Raw genomic sequence first — 24222 nt, forward strand, 5'->3', positions numbered from 1 at the left:
ATGTATGAATATAAATTTTATTATAAGAAATATTAATTTTATCAAAGACATGTATTGTTTAATAAATTTATATATTATAATCTTTGCAAAAGGAGTAATAAATAACTAAAAAACATGTTTTTCAGAAGACTTGTTAATGGATTTATTTCTATGGAAATGGAAAAGTGAATGATAGGAATTCCAAATTCACTTTTCAGGTAAATGAATTTTTTTGTAGAAATAGTCATTTTTCTTCAAATCTTTCTTCTCTTCATTAAAACATTTTCTTTCCTTATTATCTAAGCTATTTTTATTCAATACCTTGTTGTTATAAAACATTATTTGAATTATTTGTGAATGTACCATAATGTAACTGAGTTTTTATATTAAGAAGTTCAACACTTTTTCAAATCAAGCAATAATAATAATAATAATAATAATAATAAAGTAGATTGACCAAAAAAAAATTATATTCACAAATCATATTCATGTCATTTTTATCAAACAATAATGTAATCTTGTTTTATTTTTTTCTGTTATGTTAAACTGACAAATAAATATCCAACTCAGCTTTAAACATTTAAGAAACCACTCAATACACCTTGCAATAAAGATGTATTGATGGTTCATTAAATGTTAAACTGACATTCAGAAAATAAGACAGAAACTTTTAAAAGATGAAATAAATATCCAAAAATGTTTATATAAAAGTGTTAAACTTCTTAATTAATTGTAATTTACAGATGATACTAATAAGAATAATAATTTTATAATGAATGATTTAAGAACTTGTAAAATTAAATTCAAACAATTGTATATGTCTTACTAACCTTGTATAGCTTGCAGGTAATACTTAGAATATATTCTAACGTTTTCGACCCATTTCTAGGGTCTTCTTCAGGTGTTCTACAGATTTTTATGGTTTAATTCTGATTTTTAAATGTTATAGTCTCCAATGCTTATATCTTCGAATTTATATTTCAAAATTTCAATCTCCGAAAGATGTGCGCCTGCACTGGCTGTTATAGTGTTGCGTCATAAATAGCCTGCCATGCTCTCGATAGTTGTTTTTCTTCTTTAAAATTGATTGACAGGCCTTTGCAGCCTACTTTAAAAATTTCTAATGCCTCCAGATGACAGACTATTTATGATGCAATGCTATAACAGCCGGTGTAGGTGCACATCTTTCAGATAATTAAATTTTGAAAAATAAATTCAAAGATAGAAGCATCGGAGACTGGAACTTTTAAAAATCTGAATCAAACCAGAAAAATTTGTAGAACACCTGAAGACCCTAGAAATGGGTCGAAGATTTAGTGATATGTTCTAAGTATTACCTGCAAAGCCATACAAGGTTAGTGAGATGTATTTGTATTATCACTTTGTTCATTGGATGGATTTGATTCAAACAATTGTTATAAAAATTTAGAGTCATCCTGTTTATTTCTAATTAAACATTTTTTGAGACAGTTTCTTTTCATTTTCAGATGAAATACTTAACCAATTTGAATGCAGAATGAGCTAAACATTTTTTTGATGAAATGTAATGGATTCAAACATTAATGATGTTTTTCAGTGTCATTGTTTGAATCTATTACATGTCGTTGGAAAATTTATAGCTTGTTAAATTTGTTAAGTGTTCACTCTGACTGTAAGATGAAGCTGTCTCAAAATGTTTAGTCAGAAGTAAATAGTTTGACTTTTTAAATTTCTACAGAGATTGTTTGAATTTAACATTGATGATTTCAATAAGTTGTTGTAAAATATGGATATACTAGCTGTTACCTGCAGCTTTGCCTGCCTGGATTTTGCAATTTGATAGAAATAACCTTCCCTCGGTACTTCACTAAGATTCTCAATCATTAGTTGTTATTAATTTGGTAAAATTACTGATTTTTGTTTGTTCTAAACTATGGATTGCTAATGCACTTAAATTCAAGTTTCAAGTATTATGGGATTCCAAGATATAATAAATCTGGGTTTAAGTTTTTTTCCAAAAATAAACGACATTATCTGAAAATTCAAATATACACATCAATCGAAACCCGATATTAAGCAAATACACATCCGCAACTGCTGTAAATGATCAGGCTAAATTTGGATATAATGATTATAATAATTAATAATGATTAATTAAATATTATAATTATTAATTTTAATACAAGATGGCCTAATGTTTCACTCTAGTGCCAAATTCATTTTTAATTTATAATCATTATATCGAAATTTAGTCCGATTATTTATGGCAGTTATGGGTATGTATCTGAAAATTCCTAAAGTATAAATATTTACAGAAAAATAGAGTTTCAGTTACTCCAGTACCTGTTTGTAAACCACGTTTGTGGTACTGCCTTTTGGGGCTAAGACTTTTTGAGCCTTAATTCTCTTCCCCTTCCCTTGCGGGGGAATTTCCAAAATCCCTTCTTAGTGTGCATTTTCATGATGTACCCTGTGTACCAAATTTCACCTCTTTAGGTTCAGTGGTTTGCTCTGGGCGATGATGAATTAGTCAGTCAGTCAGGACATGTAATTTTATATATATAGATAGACATGGTTATACTTGACTATTAAAAAAATTAATAATCTTTACTACATTTTCAATTCTTTGAAGTAATAAGTAAAGATACAACCCACAGACCTCTCTCTGGTTAACATTTTCCTGATAGAAGTCTTTTGGTTTTTAACATCCAAATTTTATAGAATATATGAATCTCAAATAAAATGCTTTTGGTTATATTTTTATAGGAAAAATTTATACTTAAATCTTAAATTTAATATAATATTTTTCATAAAATTATAAGCACAAGAATTAAGTTTCATTTCAAATAAAATTAATAGAATATCAGTCTAGGAGCTAAATTTCAGGGTGGGATTGCAGGAATTCACCTGTTTCTAAGAAATTCCCCTTGGAGAAATTACAATGGGGAATTCCCACTTGCTGGTTTATGCTAGGGTTTCTCATTTCCTGGTGTTTTGCTTGTCCCGGGATTCCAGGATAAAAGTGAACTGTTACCCGGATCTCTGAAAATCCCGGGATAGAAGTAATTATTTTTAAGATATATGAAATATCTTAGAATCAAATGATATAGCTTATATTTCGGCAGATAAGACGTTAGTTAAATCATAAAAGAAAACCCTGAAAATCTGGGGTTGTCTTATAGGACAGATACAAAAAAGATTAGATTGAAATTTATATAAATTAAAACCATTATAGTAAGTTCTCTTTTTATTCTGTCCAAATGATTAATTTCTACATAAATTCTCATTAACCCTGAAAATTAGTCCAGCAGTTAATTTTGATAACTGCAGGACTAACTTTTGAGATTAGTGAGAATTTATGTACTAAGTCATCCAGTTAGAATTTGAATAAGTGTTAATTGATTAATTTCTAATAGAGTTGTAAGAATGATAAAATTATTACTTCAAAAGTATTTGCCGAGAATAAAAATATGATTACATATATAAACATCTCAAAGCCCAACATTTTGCTACTAGAAGTATGGCATCTGATGCCATCTCTTATTAAATTTAATACTGTATATTTCCGCAGATAAGATGATAGTTGAATCATAAAAAAAGGCCCCCAAAATCCAGGGTCGTCTTATAGGACAGATACAAAAAAAATTTAGATTGAAATTTATATAAATTAAAACCATTAAAAAAACGGAGAAACCATAATTATTTACTAGTAGAGAGTAGGGTATGTCCACAAAATAGAACAGCTCATATGACGTTTTTGTGAATAGTCATGGTCATTACCCAAATGCCCGATGTTTGCAACAATCGCAAGGCAGTGCTGCCAGATGCAAGAAAATAAAATTTGATGTTCTTTCAAAAAATTACAAATAGGACATAATTCCGTATACACTATACAGTGTTATTATCCAGATGATGATTGCTGATCTAAACTAAATTCATAGGCCATTGATAGTTTGGGGGTCATCTTATAGGACAGATATATGCTAAAACCATAAAACTTCGACGAAAATTTATACCTCGTCTTATCTGAAGGTCATCTTATCTGCGGAGATATATGGTAATTATTTTTCATTTTGTAAAGTAATTTAATACATCTTGCAACCTCCAAAATAATATTATTAGTAATACTGTGTAAAATATGTATTAAAAATTACCTTTGAATTTCTTAGAAATTTTCACAAATAGAAAAAATTTATTAAAGTTTCCTGGAAACTGCATACAACAACAGCAAAAATATGCTTTAAAGTATGTTAAAAATTTAAAAAAATGAACTTAGATCAAACGTCTAACTTAGAAAGTAATTTTTGTTTTTTAAATAAAACATAATACAAAATATTATTGTAAACTTTTATATGATTTTAAAAAAAACAAATATGGTCAATACTTCAATCACTAAATCTAATTCTCATTTTAGTAATGAAAAGTCTTGCTACTGAGAATGTTCTCTCTAATTGAATTGATGTGATTGGATCATGTTTAATGAATTTAAGGGAAGACAGATGTGTTTTTTTTCACCTGTAGCCCAGAAGATTTCTAGTTTGTTTTCGAGAGTGTGGTACTACTTTTGCTCTCTAGTATTCTTGATTTGTCTACCTTGGCTGCTTTAATAGTTGCACCGAGCTTATAGTTCGATAATACAACAGTTTGTTTGTCTTTAATAATCAGGTTTATGAAGAAAAACTTCATACTTGCAGACTTCGTACTCATTTGTATCCTGGCCCAATTTGCACAACTTGGCATAATGCAGTCATTTAAGCTACTGGGCATGGTTAAAAATTAAGACAGCATAAGCACAATTATTCCAGATATTACAGGTTCTGACAAGTAAAGAATTTTCAGAGTCCTGTCACAAATAAACTACATATTGATTATTGACAATTTGTGCCATGCCATAATGAGCAAAAATTTAAAAAACTAATAAGTAAATTTAAAATTAATAAATACAAATGTATTCTGACAGTTTGAGTTAATTATGCTTTCTACTTACAAAATTTCCTCAACCTTAACACAAAATAAGAAAACAAGTGAATTTTAAGAAATTTGCAGGATTTCCCGGGATAAGAATTTCCCAGGTTAAAAAAACAACTGGGATTCCATTTGAGAAACCCTAGTTTATGCCATTACATTATTAATTACAGTAAATTGGAAATTGACTATTCCTGATGATGATCTATAAAGTAGATTAAAAACATTAGAATTTAAAAAAAATATTGACTTCAATATATAATAATTTGACACACTTAAATTTCAAAACATTTTGCAAATTTAAAAATTCTGTGTTAGTTAGGTAAAATTATAAATTTGAGAGAATGTCTAATAATGTAATACTGATAAAATTTGTATTTGAAAGGCAGTAGAACCCTGACTATCCTGCTGCCATCTTTTTAATCTCATCCTTAATCAATAATGCCATTCTTATCCTTTTAATCTGAAATGGCTGCATCCATTTAAGATTAAAAGGATACTACAACACACTTCCTTTTCTTACTCATTGTGTTATGTAAGACTTTCAATGAAGACTCTGAATTATCCATTAATTACATGTACAGTTTAAGAGAGGAAGGGGGTTCGTGTATGTAATTAAAGGATGATTTGCCAAAAGTACATCATTGTACAAAACAGAAAAGAAATGGAGTTGAAAGTGGCTTAAAAATTGTACATGTAATGAATGGACTGTCTCTTATAAAGGTTTATTAAAGGTATGGCAATATATTGGTTGACACAATCCTGATAATATGCTGACAACAACCAAACAGACAGGAGTGTTCGGTTGGGAAGAGCAAGTAACTTAACTTACATTCCAGATTACAAGTAATATAATATTTACATATTGATATATTCACAGCAAACCTTTTATGAATTATAAGAAAAGTAGTGTACTAAACTTAATGTTCGTCTCAGATATTGTGGAACCTTGGTTAATCGGGATTTGGATGGTCTTAAAATTAAAACAAAAGTGCAAAAAATGATAAATGAACATAAATGATACTATTCATTATTTTTTTAATTTTTGTTTTAATACACTGCTGGTCATTAAAATTGCTACACCACGAAGGCAGCACATAAATTGAAATTTACGTGCAAGATACAACATGCTGGGATATGCAAATGATTAGCATTTCAATGTATGCTTGCAAAGCAGATGGGGGTAAGGCCACCTACAGTCTGTATAAAAGGGAAGATTGGGAAGTGGGTTTCTCATATGGAAATCGCATTTGCAAGTTGGTTACTTGTGTAAAGGTTTTGTTATGACTTGTGTAAGGAGGAGGAACACCTAGCAGAACTTGTCAGAGTTTAATTGTGGTAGAATTGTTTTCTACCAGGACTGTGGTTTATTGTTCCATGCTGTTGCTGCTTGCATTGCTCGTGATTCCATAACTCATGAGAATATGGAATCAATAGGTCCAGGAGGGCCATATAGAACACTGTGTGGGATTTCAACGGCCCCCAATCACTAATACCTAAGAAACAGACATTTTGTTTGCATGGCCTTGTGGAATCATACAACCACACCACATTTTCTGAGTCAGGAACTTGGATCTTTCTCAGAACAAGTGTCTGTACAGACATTGCAATGATGTTTGCAGCATCGTGGATTATCAGTATGGTGACCATTGCTGCAGCTTCCATTGACGCTGCAGCAGAGACAGGCTCACCTATGTGAGGACCACCATTTCCCCTTCCCCCCCCTCCAAAAATACCTCAATGTTAGCATTTGTGAACTACTGTTTACAACATTTGTAATATAATAATTTTTACTTAATCACTTATTTTTACCTTTTTTTTTTTTTTTTTGCTAATTATGTATTCGTGTGAAGTTTAATTGTATTTTAAACAACAACTGAAGTTGTAAGAGGAAATTCGCCTATTTTACCAATCTAGGGACCTCCCTTTTCTAAATTTTAATATTAACTTAAAACGATTAGAATAAAACAGTTTATTATCCAAATCTCACAACATTCCAAGGGAAAAATGACAAGGCAATCAATGCGTAATGATGAGAACTGTCCCAAAAACAAGATGAGTCACGTTGACTCAATGATGACTCTACAAAAGCTAGATGTCATTGCCAAATAAAAACAACAGAAAACAATCATCTCAGCTGCAATGACGACACCACAAATGGATCATCACTGGATGACGAATCTTTTCATGCTGGAAGTATTTAAAAGGAGAATTCCAGTCCAACAAAAATGAGTATCATTCTCATACTCAGAGAGACAGAGATTCTCACCAGTATAGTTCTCATACTCAAGACAGAGTATAATTCTCATACTCAAGACAGGCAGTAAGTGAGAGCAGACTCAGGACAACAAATGAGAGAATAGACCAGAGGCAGTCAGACAGACACAGGACTTAAGCAGCCAGAGAGTGCAGTCCAGTCCAGACAGTACCAGAGCAGTACAAGCAAGAAAGAGCGAGAGTGAAACAGGATCAAGAGACTGACGGACTGTCTACACATAGGAAAGAAGACATCTTGTTTACCTGGTATGTTGGAGTCGCATAGTTCGAATACCCCCCGTTAGGTACCCCTTCGTTGTATAGATAAAGATAGGCAAATTTCCAAAAATTGGATTTGATAACTCTGTTCTGAACTTTCAGTTTTTTTTGCTAATAAATTCCTTTTAATTGATTATATCTGACTCTGTATTCTTCCTCCTGAGAGGCTCATTCCTGGACTTCAGAGTGACTCTTACCCTCGCGCCATAGTCATTTACTTCATCCCAATCGGTGGTGTGTCCAGTAAAACACACCTGGTGGCAGGACCCTATCAAAAACGTACGTAATAAAACATCTTGATGGTCCCGAACCCCACACCTACAATGGTGCGTTCAACGACAAATATGGACTCCTGTCGTTTTTTCAGATGAAGTTCGGTTCTGTATACATCATCATGATGGCCATATCCATGTGCGAAGGCACTGAGGAAAATGATCATTGCCAGTTTGCATTCATTATTGTTGCACCTGGAATGATGGTATGGGGGTGCCATTGGGAACATACCTTGGTCACCTGTTGTTCATAGCCAGTAATTTGGATAGCTGCTGTTACATTTCTGATGTGTTATGGCCCATTGCTGTGCTCTATCTTCGAGGCATTCATAATGCTACCTTTCAACAGGACAATGCATGACCGCATGTTGCCCTTGCTGTCCTGACCTTCTTGAATACAGAGGGTGTTTTGTTTGACTGTTGCCCTGGCTAACATGTTCCCCAGATCTGTCATCAATCGAGAACATCTGGTCAATGGTTGTTGAGAAACTGGCATGCCACCACTTGTCAACCAGTATGATAGATTAACTCTGGCATAGAGTTGAAATCACATTGACTGTTGTACCTGTACCTGCCATCCAAACTCCATTCAACTTGATGCCCAGCAGGATTACAGCTGTTATTGCTGCCAGGGGCAGCTGCTCTGGGTAGTGATTTCTGCATGCTCTGTACCTCAAAATTACCTGTCAATTTAATCATGTCTTCTTCCCATTATACTGTGTATGTACAATAACTATGGTTTTGCTATTTGCTTCCTTCCTGGTGTAGCACTTTTAATGGTCAGCAGTGTAATTTTGACTGTGTAACAAAAAATGTTTCAATTATATCATGTTCATTCAAAAGTCCTGGACACAGACACAAGATACAAAACTTTATTGATACTAAAACACAAAGACATGGTCATTCCTTGAAATAAAGGCAAATGTTAGTTATGGTTTTGACCCATTTTTCTGCAAGTTAGTGGATTCCTCGGCAATACCACTTGGCTGGTTTTGATGCCAAAACTCACAAACCTCTGTTTGAATATCATGCATTGCATTCTTGCAGAAAATGTGTCAACAACCAGAAGAGGTGAAAATCTGATGGAGCAAGGTCAGGGCTGTATGCTGAGTAAGGCAAAACTTTGATCTCCTTCTGCACCTCTAACTTTTCTTGGACCACTCTGAAACAGTGTGCTGGGAGCACTATCATTCTGTAGCAGTGTATGATTTTGATTAAACAATACAACTTTTTGACTTCAAACACCCATTTCAGTTGTTCAGCATTGATGTTATTGTCCATGGCCCAGCCATTAGGAACCAGCTTTCAATGCACTGGACCAATCAAATTCTTCCAAGTGCACAATGTGACTTTTCATTTGAACTGTCCTTGTTTGAACCAGTTGTGCTGGCACTTCACCAGGTTGGAGCCACTGGTTTCCTCTGTTAGTATTTCTAGAAAAGATCTATTTTTCATCTCCCATTTTGATCCTGCACCAGAACCTGTCGTCTTTTGGATTTTGCAAGATATGATTGTATCCTCCTTTGTGCCTGCTGCTCCATCAGTTCATGGAGTACTTCTCGAGGTCTTCTGCTGTGAAAACCAAGTTGTTTCAAATGCTGAACAATAGTTCATTATGAAGCCTTGAGTTTAGAAGATAATTGGCAAGTGCTACTGTCTGGCTCCTGTTGAATAGCTTGGAACACTGCTTTTCATCAATAGTTGATGGTTGTCCAAACTGAGGCTTGTCTCCAAGACTGGTATTCCCAGAGTTGAAATTGCAGAATCATTCAACTGTAGTTGTCTTTCTCATCAGTCCTGGGTCTTCAATTTCATGAATTTTTTTTGCTGTCCCCTTGCACTGAACCCTTGTTTCCAGTAATGAAGCAAGATGCTTCAAATGATGAGTTTTTTGTCAGTCATTCTTGTGGAATCAATATTTGCCAAAGGAATAAATGCAACAGCTAAAAGTGATGGTATATGCTTTGATGATGATTCAAAATCAGCTTGTTTGCATTCACAGCAGTGTTGCCAGTGATAGAGATCTTTTTTGCAAAAGTGTTGTTAGAGTCCGGGAAGTTTTGAATCACTGATATTTTTACTGGTTTATTAATAATTTCATGAAATTTATTCAAGGGTAATTTAGTCAATTTATACTTTTGTAACATAGTACATTAGTAAGGTTGAGGCCGAAGTTTTAAACATGAAAACATGTACATTGGACGTTCGGCGCTGCTTTTCTGTAAGCCTAGAAGTTTGACAATGGCGTTTGGAAAATCAGTGGGATCATGCTCGACTTTCCAAACACTATTGTCAAACTTTTAGGCTTACAGGAAAGCAGCGTTGAACATTCAACATACACGTTTTTGTGTTTAAAACTTCGGCCTCAACCTTGCTATTATTCTCAATAAAGAGGTGAGTGCCAATGTTTCAATGCTTTCTTTGTTAATAAAACTGTGCTTCTGAGTGAGCCATAGCTGCTAGTTCCACCAAATAAATAAATAAATATTTTTTTGACTGAGTAAACCTTAATATTTACTTCATAAATGAGACATGTTTTATAAGCTTCCCAAAATCTTTTCCCCTTCTGGGAAAGACGGGAAAAATAAAAAAAATGAGAAGACAGGCTTCTCTCATTTCTTGGAAACAAATTTTAATCCCTGGAATTGTGTGCAAATGTTTGAAAAAGTACACTAAATGTCAAGAAAGGAAATGTGTCTTGGGTCTTGCATCTTGAATTTTGGAAATGTGCATTCCACAGAGAGTTGATGAAATTTTTCAAGTTTCAGTTCTTTAAATCTGATTATTAAAATTTATTACATCCGTGTGTGTATATATATATATTATTTTGCAACTTGTTTTTAATATATATATATATATATATATATATATGAGGGCTATTTTTTAAATAAGGTCCGTTTGTGAATGAGAGTGAGAATCATGCGCAATCACGGCAGTATGCATGTGCTTCTGCTCCAAGCAAGCTTGGCGTGCGTTTTGATGCCATTTGCAGCCATCTCGTCTGTCTGTATGCTGAGCTGTAGAAGTTTAAAATGTTTAAGAAAATTGAGTCTCCTGCCGACTGTGAGATACGATCTGTTATTTGATTCTTGAGTGCAAGAAACTTGGCAGCAGCGGAAATTCACCGTCAGATTTATGAAGTTTACGGTGATAATGCTGAGTGACAGTAAAGTTCGAAAATGGGTAAGAATGTTCAAGGATGGGCGAGTTAATGTGTATGATGAGCCACGCCCTGACCAACCTTCTCTGATTTCTGAAGATTTGGTTCGTGATGTGGATAACAAAATTTGAGAGGACCAACGATTCACGATTTCAACGTTAGCAATTGAATTTCCACAGATTTCAAGATCAGTTTTGTATATCATTGTTTCGGAAAAACTGAATTATCGAAAATTGTGTTGTTCTCGGTGGGTTCTAAGACTGCTTTCTGACAATCACAAAACAAAAAGATTGGACAGTGCTTTATCATTTTTGACTCGATACGATCATCCACGCAGTCCTGACCTTGCATCCACTGATTTTCACTAATTTCGATACTTAAAAGAATTCCTTGGTGGTCAACAGTTCAATGACGAAGGAGAAGTGAAAACTGCAGTCGTGGATTGGGCTTCTTGACAGGTGGCAGATTTCTTTGAAGTCGGAATTCAAAAAATTGTTGAGTGATATGACAAATGTTTAAACAAAAATGGAAATTATGTAGAAAAGTGGATAAAAGTATGTAGAATATGGAAAAAATATATTTTAATGATATTTACAGTATTTTTATTATTATTAAAAAACAGACTTTATTTAAAAAATAGCCTTCGTATTAAAAACAAGATGCAAAATCCATCACAGCTGCACATAAATGATGTAAATTAAAAAATTAATTTGTAATTTGCTTCTGGTAAAAGATTTCACTGAGTTCGGTGTTAAAATAGTTCCTTTAAATACACCTAGAAAATCCGATAACAGGAGCTAGCACAAGATATATAGGAGCAACAACAAGAATGCTCGCTTCCCGCCTCGCAGAGCATCAGGACGATGTAGCCAAGGGAAAATATACCACAGAGCTTGCTAAAAAAGTTCTTGAGCAGGGCTACAACCCCCTGTAGTCCAGAACGGAAATAATAAAATGTTGCAACAATCGAAGGCTTGTGTTCATCTGGGAAGTGCTACTCACAGCTACTACAGAAGCATGCAATGTTTCCACCCTAGATCTACCCGGGGTGTGGGTAGCATTGTATCGGCGTTTAAACAATGAAACGCGCTTAACATTGTATCGCCATCGCGGTGTCAATTCCACGCATACGCCACTCGCACCGTAGATCTAAGAATTCGAACATGTCAAAATCTTTTTGCACGTTCTTACCGGAATTACCCGAACTCAGTGAACTCCGAACGCTCAGTTAACACCGAACTCAGTAAAATCTTTTACCAGAAGCTAGTTAAACCTTGGCGTGAGTACTTAACCTTATTTTAATTTGTAATTTCATTTACAATTTGAAAATTTCAAAACAACTTTTAAATGGTTTTTAAAAACATTGTTTTAATTTTCAAATGATTTGATTTTAATTAATTGATTTGGTTTTATTTTTAGTTTCGGTTTTGGTGTAAAGGCCAAAGTTTTAATTATTATTTTATTATTTTTTGTTTTAATTTATTTAGTTTTTATAATTATTTTTAATAATAATTATTTATTGATATTTATTTAATTTTGTCTGCATTTTATTGAACCCTTAATTACAATTTTTTAATTAATTACAACTCTTATTAAATAACTCTTGTTTTCTTTTTCAACATAAGGACAGAAATTGTTTAGTGTTGTTACAAAAGATAATCAAATTTGAATTTATTTTTAAGTTTTTAAAATTTTAATTATAATCAAGTTAACCAGCAATGCACAACCTTTTTGAAGGGCTAGGTTAGGATTAACTGTACTGACCAGGGGGTCGGACCATTTTACAACCCTCTTTGTTGACACAAGGACTCTAATTACTTTAACCATGGGCAGTGTTGACAATTACAGGAATTTATGTCTTGATGCAAATTGAAATAATTATTAAATCCAAAACTTCTTAGTGCAGTCGGCTTCTTTTTAGTCATATGACTATATTTCAACTATTAATTTTCTTGGTCCAATGTAGAAATAAAAAATTTTGGCACGAAAAAAGTTTTTTATATTGTTAGTCTATGGAGAGACATTGTTGTAAATAATTGGTTGTTATAGCTTTTGTACATTCTTTTTTGAACTCTGATTGGTTTTTTCTACTTTGAATGATGTTAGGTTGATGAACTATACTTAGAAACTTTGAACTTGTTTGGGAGAGAAAAAACTTATCTAGCTAACAGATAAAAAAAATTGGTTTAATTTGATACAAATTTTTTGTTTGCCTAGTACAGGCATGGGCAAATACGGCTCTTTTTGAGTTACATGTGGCTCTTGCTGAAAGTGTTAATTTCTGTTTTTTATTATTATTTGTACAATTTTATTTTTATAATTTTGTGAAAATATGTTCATTAAAAAAATTCAATATTTGTTTTATATTATATTAATATTATATAATAAAATCGCGTGCCTTACCATGCTATCCGCCACGACAGTACAGAACTGCGGCTGCCATGCATTTTGCAAAACCTACATTTCGGCTCCCACTGAAGTCTTGCTTGCTCACCCCTGGCTTAGTACGTAGCAAAGTGAGTTTTGAGGAAAAATTTTACAACTAAATGTTTCAGATAAAACATTAATGGTTTTATTAAATAGTCAATCAACATGAAAATTAGAAAAATTAGAGCTAAAAAACAGAAAATATAGCTACTTCAGTTTGTTTACAAACTCACTTTGATGAAAGAGCTCAAATGGGCATGATTTTGGCAGCAATTTTCCCAGGCGTCAGATTCTTGGTTACTTTTATTGGATAAAGCCAAGTCTTTCAAGCCAAAAAGTGCTAATCTGAGCTGAAAAGGAGAATAAGTAATAATTTTATTATCCAGTGAAGCGGAAAAGGTTTTCCATAGACTTAACACAGGAAGGGTTTGTTTCACTGCATTAAAGTAACAGGACCCACATTGCAACAGAGTAAGTAATAGTCACACTTGAAAGAAGGTATTTGGTCTGTACCTTCCGCAAGCTGCATAAACATTGAAAGGGGGCCATATGTGGTATCCAGGCTGCAGGTTGTGCATTCCTGAGTTAACATTGATTGAACTATTGGGCTACTTAGTTGTTATTAAATACTTCTGTATCAGTCAAACTCAACTTTTTTTTTGTCACATATATATATAATTTGCAACATAATGGGTCATAACATAATACACTATACATCATAATATAATAATTTAAAAAATAAAATTCAAAGTGTAAATGTAACCAAGTGTTTATTTAAAAATTAGTGAGCTATTTGATGTTAAGACAAACTTTTTGACCATTTCAGACAAATCGGGTCTATAATTTCTACATGCTACTCTCAATACGTCATCAAATTGAGAATCAGTAAGTCAATTTCTATATACATTCTTTGCATATTTCATTTTAGAATAGGATGATTTACAAAGATATGTTGATGCAAACAATGCGAGGATCAGGTAAGCACATTTTTATACAGTCTTATATTTGTCAGGCAGACAGTAATTTCTAAAACTGTGTACTCCTTTCCTTTCCTCTTTTCTTTAAAAATAACTTCTAGATTCATATTTTTTTTGAACATGATTGAATTAGTCTCTCTCAATAATCTACATCCAAATGCAGCTGATTGTATAATAGTTGTTGTTTCTAAGTGCCAGGTATTTTCTATAAGCAACAGATAATTCTTAACATTACTTAAATCTTGAAATCTGCTCTTAAATTTCTGGGATAAGGCAGCCAAATAATTTAACACAATCTTGTACTTTTCTGGAGAAATATCAACCCCATCTTGTAAAGCTTTTGTTAAAGTTGGAAAATTATGAAGTATTTGATTTTGTATTTCCTTGTAATAAATGCATAGTTTCTCTTCAAAAGTAAATAATTTTTTTTGCCATTTGTAAATTAATTTACTTACTTAAATTAATTAATGTAAACTGCAATTGAAATCACTAAGCATTTTTATGATGCTGCACAGAAAGGCTACAATACATCATTATTTATCATTTTCAATTTTGCTGTAAACCTAACCTCATTGTTATGTTGTAAAAATAAAATAATTTCTTGCCAAAAAGAAAAAACCAATCTAGAACTATTCCTCTGCTTAGCCATTGCACCAAAGTATTTAAAAGAACATCACTATAATTACTGTTCATTTCTTCTGAGAGACTTTTGAATTATTTATGGTTCAGTTCTCATGCTCTGATATAATTCACTATATTTGACTTTTCATCATGATGTCTATTTTGGCTATGGAAATATATGCTGCCAAGTTTTCTTGTTCAATGATACAGTGAAACGATAATATACTTGTTAAATTGTAATTCTTTTCAATAAGAAAACAAATGCTTTTTCAGATCCAGTCATTTAAGGATATCTATCAGGTCACACACAAACCAATTTTTTTAATATCAGTATTATTCTTTTCCAGAAAAGTACTAATAATATGGAGATAGTCTGTGCCTCTGGTATGTTTATTTTGTAGAAAACATTTTTTTAAAATATTCACAAATTGAATTCTGTTCAGTATAGTATCTAACAAAACAGAACATTGTGATGATGCTGAAATGTCAATACTGGAATCAAAAGCAAAGCTAAAATATTCACTATTTTTCAAATTTTCTGTGATGTGATCAGGATTGTTTTTTCAATATATTTCTTCAATATGTCTAACACAGGTATAATCAGAATTTTAAATTTATGATGATATTTGAGTTTTATTGCTAAAATTATCAACTAATACATTGGAAGCATTGATGAAACATTCTTCACAATCTGTGTCAGTAAATGATTTCAGATGTTTACCAAGTATGTAACAAATTTCATGCAATGCTCTTGTCACCATTGCATTTTATGATAGTGCTACTAAAATAACACTCGTTGTTGTCGTTGTTGTAGTGACTTCTTAAAGAAAGTCAACTTTTCACATCTTATTAAAGACTTTTGAGGAAAAGTGTCATTAAATGATTTCATGGTGTAATGAATGAACACACTTATTTTTTTAAAATTACAGTCACTACAAATCAAACAAGTTGGTTTATTTGATAGAAAATATGCTTCTTTCTGTTGGTCTTGAAACACTAATTTCTTTGAATATTTTTCATTTATATTTTGAAGACACTCCTGCTATGTGAGTAATCAAATTATTTTTGACACAACAATATGGTTTAAAACAATTACCTGCATATGTTCAGTATAACTGATACTTAATTATAAGAAATGGAAGTGTATGCATTGACATTATTACATAACTAAAACAAACAACAAGTTGTGAGAGCACTGTGTGCTCATACCAACCAATTGAGGGTTGCCTGCATCTCGAGGTTTAAAATTTTTTGCCAAATTGCCAGTTTAAAAAAAAAAAATACTTAATGAGTGTGAATGTTATGAGCTGAACATAGAAGCTTGATCTGCATGCAGCCCATGGGTCATAGGTTGAGTATGGCTGTTCTATATGTATTATTTTATTTTGAAATTTTTTCTAATATTTAATATTTTATCCACAGTATTCAGATTTTTAGAAGATCTATATACATATATATACACTGTACACTCATAACACAGGAATCAAGCCACTGTGAAAAGAATTGGACATCATGATTTATAGGATACAATTGAATCAGAATTGGAGAAAATCTTAGATGATATATAATTGTCTTTTTACTACAAAAGTTTTTATAGGTAAAAATTATTTATATTTATATATTCTATATTTAATTTTATAAAAGCGATAAGATGCCATTTTGTAACATTTTATTAATAAAACAAGAGTATTTAAAGATTCAGTTAAAAAAAGAGATACTGTTTAAATTAGATTAGTTCTCTATTTTTATAGAGAACATTCCTAAAATATTTTAAATTTAAATTATTTTGAGTAGGAAATGCCTCATCATGTACTGTACAAGAATATATATCAAATCACATTGGATTGAGAGTTTTCAGTGGAAGCTACTTATCTTGATGTAATCAAATAGCAAACATAAGACATCAAAAGCTAGCATATAAACACAAACTACTACAAACCACAATCATACTACAAGTATACACTTCAGATGGTCATAGTAAACAATAAACACAAAATGTACTATGATGTGCCATTATCACAACAGACCAGACATATTGATAACAAATATCCACAACATACAAGCTGTATACATTGAAAAAGTTAGTAAAATTAATTAGTATAAATTTAATAAATTAAATGAAGAAAAATTAGTAAATAGTCAGAATTTGCTCACAAAATAAAGCAACCATGGAAAATGGACAAGGAACTTATTGTGTCAGTAGTATTCTTGGTACATACAGAATGTGTTAAAGCTTTGCATGGTGTGTAGCACATCACATGGCACATCTCTTCTGACACTGTGATACCATCATGGCAGTTTGTATGGTAGATGAAATATCATGCATTTCAAGGAATCAAAATTCACAGGTCTCTCAATTGCATCAAAATAAAAAATTAAAAAGTAAAATTTTTTGAAGTAGTGAAATACTACATTATTCAATAATTCAAATTTAACAAAATGATTTTTCTAGTGTAGTACAAATAATACACAGAATATAAAAAAAAGTACATCAGATTAGAAATAGCACATTATTCAAAACTTTAGCATTAAATATTATTTGGCTTTTAACAAAATGACTTTTCTAAATAGTACAAAAAATTAATTTTGTCTGTTATCATATTATATCTGTTAATTAACATTTCTTGAATTAAAATTTATAGAAATATAACTTACTTTGGTATTTGGTACTTTTCTTTATGTGGAAATTATTTTATTGGCTGCCATTATTTAACAATGATTATAAGTAATTGTAAAACTTATTTTCTATTAAAAATGATCTTTTCTATTCTGATTCAGAAATATATCAATTTAGTTGTTTTCTTGATGTCCACATTGAAAAGTGTGCCTACTTTATACTTTCATGTTTGAATGAGTACATTTTCCAATTATTCATCTGTATGCTAACATACATTACACCTCCATTCATATTGTTATGTCTGCATTTTGGGGTTTTTTTTAATTCTAAATTTAAATTAATTATAATACCTTTTTTGATAAAACATTTGAAATATATTACACTAAATTAATGCATATTACAAAAAATGTCAATTTCAAACATTGAAAAATTCCAAAGATTAATTGAATAATTACTTTCCACAAGATCTCCCATCAACATGAATGCACACATCAAAGACTTATTTGCATATTACCACATAATATTAAATATTGCATAGTAAATTTGATTTCTTAAAAATAATTGATTATATAAACAAAAAAATGTATTTAAATATTATTAAATGAAATTAATCTTCACCTATGTTATTTCTCTAAGTAATGTGACAGAGCATTGTGGCACACCTTGGAAAGCAACATGCAATGCATCATGTGGGACTTTAACAGATGAATATCATCTTTTTTTACATGGGTATCATACCACATGCACAACTAGAAGTGTTCAGGCATCATAACAGTGCACACACTACAGAAAACAGTCATACTAAACATATCATATAATGAGGAAATTCTTAAGCACAGATATGTTCATGGATGGCACAAAAAACAAGATTTTTTTTTGTAGTTAAATCTTGACTTTAATTTGGCATAGAATCAAGCATCTTTATGTAAGCTGAGTGGGATACACACTAGCAATACCATTATAATAATAAAATTTTTAAAAAATCTTAAATCTTATAGTTACATGTCGTAAATAAATTTTAAAAAATATCCAGGTAAATATTTTCTTTGATTGTGAAAAGGATGACAAGGAAGACTTCAATATTTCTATTTGTATAAGTCTTTATTATTTGTATTTTTTACAATATATGTTAACCTTTAGTTATATATTAAAACCAAACAATTGCAGGATTATATCAGACTATATTACTTACATCCAAATTAATAAGTTCTGGAAGTGAGGGTGGAAGTGAGGATTGAGTGAAGGTCAGTAGCATGGTAAGCAGGAGATGTAGGTTAGAATCCTGCTTTAGGCCAATTTTTTTTTTCTTTCAGAACCTTCTAAATTAATTTTTAAAATATTAATTTAATTATAATTGTAAAATTTAGCAAGAGATGGTGCCTGCCTCTAGTGTCAAATTACTTAACATTTAATTAGTAGTAGTAGTAATAGTAGTAGTAATATAGCCTGATATAATCCAGCAATCATTTGGCTTTAATAAAAATTTTAAATTTATTTACCACAGATGATTATTGTAATTTTGGAAATATGTAATTAATTTATATAATCAAAAAACAGATTTGTATTTTTTTAGAAGGTAACAAAACCTAAAAAAATACAAAACTGTTTCTTGATTATATAAATTAATTACACTTTCCCTTTTACTTTTCACTTTATACCCTGTGGAAAGTAAGAGACTATAATAAGTTATTAATATTTTTTGTAAATTAATTACTGTAGATGATTTTTTAATAATAATTGTATATTTATAAGTTATACTTTATACTTTTCTTTAATCTCAGAATTTTATTTTATGAATTTGTATCTAAAATACATTATTGTAATTTTTACAGATATGATTTTGAGAATTAAACCAATGTCCTAAATTGAAGTATTTTCGAATTGGTCACTAGGAATCATAGAAGGCAGCGAAAGTTAAATCTTTCAGCTTTCATTATGCCTTCTTTACCTAGGTAAGAAGTCTATAAATTTAATAATCACTTTGTTAAATATTTTAGTTCATCAAGTGTTAAGTCTTAGGTTTAGTTTCCTAAGATGCTAGGCTATAAGTTTAATTTAACTTTTGAATGGAAATAATTAGAACTAATTATTTAAAAACTACAGAAATAAATGTAGCTTTTCATAATTAGATTATGAAAAGTTGTATATTTGTTAAGTGGGTTTGTTGTTGTTTTTTTGATTCTCTTTTTGATTCTTTGGTAAAGGAGTCATTCTCTTGCATTATTGTGCAAGAGAATGACTCCTTTACTCAACAAGCCTGGGCATTTTTATCAGATGGTTTCATGCAATTTTCTAAGGTGTTACAATATCCGTCAGCAGGATTGTGTATCCTGGCTCCAAGAAGTCAATGAGGATGATGCACAATGAATCCCAGAAAATGGTAGTCATAACTTCTAGCAGAATGTGTCACTTCAAACTTTTTTGGTTGGTGATGAAGGATGTTTTTATTTCATGGTGGATTGTTTGCTGGCCTGCAAGATGTATATTATTTACCTATCTGCTCAATCAAGCATTCAATTTATAGCTGTTATAATTTTTTTTAAATCAACTTTTCAACACATTTAATTGTACACATCAAGAGACATCATCATGCCTGATTAGATGATGTGCCTTTGATTTATTATGATGATGAACATTTGAAAATAGTTTTTCTAAACATCCTTATTTAAAATAAAAACTGTAAAGAAAAAAAAGTGTTTTATTTTAAATGAAACACTTTTTTTTCTTTCATTTAAAATAAAACACTATAATTATTTAATAAAGTAAGATGATATATTTAAATATTATTAAAATAACTTACTAATTTATATATTATGTTGTTAATAATAGAATTTTAAAATATAAGGGCTGATCATTTAATTTGTGGATTTGTTCTAGTGTTTATCTAATAAATTTCTGGGGAAAAAATGTGTTGGTTGCATCATTCTCTCTAAAGACTTGTTATTGCCCTCCATGAGTATTTATCAGTTTCTGATAATTCAATTTTGTTTGAACCATTTATTTGTAGTCTCTCATTGATGATTATTTGAAGCAAGAGCCCTCATATTGAGAATGAGATTTCATTTATGTTCTATCAAGGATTAGTTTGGTCTACAACATTTTTGTACCTTGAAAATGATCTCTCTACATCACATGTAATTGGGACATACAAGAGATGCTATTTCCCTTGGACTTAAATCAAAAGTTTCACTGGATATTGCTTGCTTCATTCAAAATTACATTATTTATGCCACAAATAATTGTCCATCTGGGATTCTGTCTAGCACATTTTTAATTTTTTCTTCAGAGTGGCTCCTATGTGTCCAGGTAGACTATTGATTTGGTTAATTGGGACTCAGATAATTGCAATTCTACTGTAATTACAACATTTTAGCATTAAAAATATCAGGAATTGCAATAATTTACTGAAAAATGGAATTTTAAAGATTTTAATGATTCATTTGATGATTATCATTCAACTTATCACTGTTTTATATGACAAATATGAAAATTAAAATTTTTTTTTTCAGTGAAATTTTGTTAAATTACTATATAATGTAACATTTACAGTAAGCAAGTTAACATATTTACAGTAATTGGTTTCTGTAGCAATTTTTATTTGCTGTAATGCAGATATTATATTGTGTAATAAATCAGTTTTGTTCTGAGTTAAATTTGTCATGATGAGAAACAACAGTAAAATGGCATTAAAAAATTCACATACTTTTAATAAAATTGCTAGCATTTTCAATGACTTTCAGTCATTGTTGTCAGGCAATAGTTGAACATAATATTTAAATTTTAGAATAGAACAAAATGTAAAACAGAATTTTTAAAAGTATGAAGGCATGTGGCTAAGATATCAAACAATTGTAAAGTTAAAACAAGACATAAGTAAACATAAATAGTAAGGTTTACATGAAAATTATTGAGAAAAATAAAAATAAATCTCCAAATGTAAAATTTTGTGTGATCATCTGTCGGCTGAATTGTTTAAATGCCACTATCCACAATTGTGGAATTTTGACTGTAGGGAGATTTTACTGCGATAAAGATGAGATATATCGGATTTCCCAAATGAACAAAGTTCTTTTTTCATAGCACTGCTTCATTAACTTAACTCAAGCTTAAAGGGACTCATAGCTATGCTCAAGTACTTTTTTAGAGAGTTCCATTGTAGGTCCATTGTGATGTCATCTTGATGCTCCTCAATATGAATGTGCAACATTCTATTTGTTACCCTAATCTATAATGTTGTAGATCCTGTTAAAGAGTGCTGTAACAGAATTGCATAAACCCCTAATTGTTCATATAGAGTAACATTGTCCCTGTTGTTACACAGTAACAAACTGGAAGTCACAATATTTCAGTTCAAGAATTTTCTCTCGAAAGGTGTTAGATAGATGACCAGCATGACTGTATTGTTAAAGTATGCTGAATGGGGACAAGTCACTACTAATTTGAGGAGGAAAACATATATTTTAAATTAAATAAATTAAAAATATGATTAAAAATTGCAACCCGGCATTGTGACAATGTCACAATAAATAATTGCTTGTTAATTTTAGATTTAAATTTTATTTGTTTTGTATATTTATGAATAATATATAAATTATTCTAGGCCTGGAAGTCTGAAGGATCCAGAAATTGCAGAATTATTTGATAAGGAAGATCCAGAGAAAATATTTGTTGATTTAAGAGAGATTGGTCATGGAAGTTTTGGTGCTGTTTATTATGTAAGTACTAGATAAAATATAAACAACATTTGTAGCAACATCTTAATTGTCACAAAAAATATTTGATGAGAAATTGTCATGAGAATGTATTTTATTGTGAATGTAATGAAATTTTAATATTAAATATAAATAATCGTTTGAAATAATTATATATATATTTAATTAAATGTAATTAAATTATTCTTTCATTACTTTGCCAACAACGAACTATCTCATAGTTGGCAATCTAACAACTGGTGCCATCTACAAGATAACTCATATAATGTTGTCTGCTGAGTTTTGCCTCTTATGATTTTTCTCATAGTAAGTACTTGTTATAACTGGTTATTGGGCATCAGGAATAAGAACAACACACTGATTGGGCATCAGGAATAAGAACAACACACTGATTGGGCATCAGGAATAAGAACAACATATTGATTGGGCATTATAGAACAAACTGTAAAGAATTTTAAAATGTGATAAAAGTTTCTTAACGTAGTAAGTATGGTTGCTGTGTGTATTAATCTTGTGTGTACCGTCCTTGTAATCCAATAATGATACTCGAGGAAAAGGGGGAAGAAGGGCCGCACTCAGAGGTATAGCCCTGTTAGGAGGAAAAGGAAAGAAGAGGTAAAGTAATAAGGAGTGTTGAGAGAAGGTGAAATAAAGTGGAATAGGATAGTGTGAAGTTAGAAACCAGAGGTCCATGGGACCATGGGCGCCTAGCATCGCCTTTAATAAACAAAGCAAAGTACAAAATTGAGTAAAAATACAAAAGTTATACAATACTTAACCGACATATACAGGGGACAGTACAACAGAAATGGCGCGACAATGTTAACTATATACACGCAAAGATAACATAGAACACTGCGATGTAAAACAAATGACAATAGGTAATCAAAACAAAAGGTACAATGATGTAGGACATTGCAGAGAGGTGGCTGAGAGTAATCGCGACAAAATGGTAGTAAACTATAGTGAACAACTACAGGTGGCATTGGACAAATACATTAATCGCGTGCAGAAAGCAGATACATGGCGACACGGCAGACACAGGGCACACAGAACGGGCTATGCCAGAACATTAGTACACAATAAGACAGAAGTTGGCCGTGAAAGAGTCCAAAACAAAGTCAGTTTAATATGCCAATGTCCATGGCAAAAGTCTTTAGTGCATTGAAGATATTTTTATTGCTGATCATAGTTGTGTAGTTGCATGGCCAAAGTTCGTTTTCATTTTGGACTGCAGAGATAATAGTCCTGTGCTGCCTGCTGTAGAGCGGGCAGTGCCAAATTATGTGATTTGAGTCTTCGACTTCTGTGGGGAAGCAGGGACACTTACCGTCCGTTTTCTGTAAGAACCTATAAAGGTACCCGTGGAAATTTCCATGACCTGTGAGCAATTGAGTGATTTGAAAGGACGGGACCAGGTGCTTGTTGTAGCGTCTCTGCAGAATGTTTGGGATGTAGGCATGTGTGGTCCTGCCTGTAGTGCTACGATCCCACCTTTCCTGCCAGATGCTGAGGGAGTGCTGGCGAATGTTCGTAGTAAACCAAGCCACCGGAGTAACCTCGAAAGTGTTGTTTCGTAGCCAGTTTGGTGCTGTCCGGGCTAAGAGGTCCGCCCTCTCGTTTCCGTGCACTCCTGAGTGCCCCCTCACCCAGGCAAACTTGAGGTGAATTTTGTCTTTTAGGTTAAGAATAATACGTACACTGTCATGGACGATCTTCAGCTTGATATTGAGTTTTTTCAATTGTAGCAGTGCCACGCGACTGTCACTGAGAATTGTGGCGCTCTTGATGTTATGGGTCGCCATATTGTTGGATATCCAAAGTAAGGCTTTGCAGATGGCGAGCGATTCTGCCTGATTCATAGTACAGTGCTCTGCCAACCTATACCTGGCCTGATAGACTATGCTTTCATGCTTCAAGACCATGACAGAACTGTCTACACCAACATCAGTCTTTGACCCATCAGTGTAAACACAGA

At 31.7% G+C, this 24222-nt stretch overlaps 1 protein-coding gene across 3 annotated transcripts in view; it reads left to right on the plus strand.

Moving 5' to 3' along the window:
- The window catches only part of Tao (Serine/threonine-protein kinase Tao), a 93600-nt gene that overhangs the window by 29083 nt on the left and 40295 nt on the right, over nucleotides 1-24222 (plus strand). For 2 of the 3 annotated variants that reach the window (XM_067276064.1, XM_067276067.1), the window contains exons 1-2: nucleotides 19359-19484; nucleotides 22133-22247. In XM_067276064.1, coding sequence (XP_067132165.1) covers nucleotides 19468-19484; nucleotides 22133-22247 — 132 coding nt within the window. In that variant the 5' untranslated portion in view covers nucleotides 19359-19467. Of the gene's footprint in view, nucleotides 1-125; nucleotides 198-14143; nucleotides 14203-19358; nucleotides 19485-22132; nucleotides 22248-24222 lie in introns of those variants that run through there. The other variant, XM_067276063.1, reaches the window with a different exon arrangement.

This window comes from Centruroides vittatus, unplaced genomic scaffold (genome assembly GCF_030686945.1).
Source record: "Centruroides vittatus isolate TY-2023 unplaced genomic scaffold, ASM3068694v2 contig_658, whole genome shotgun sequence".
Taxonomy (NCBI): Eukaryota; Metazoa; Arthropoda; class Arachnida; order Scorpiones; family Buthidae; genus Centruroides; species Centruroides vittatus.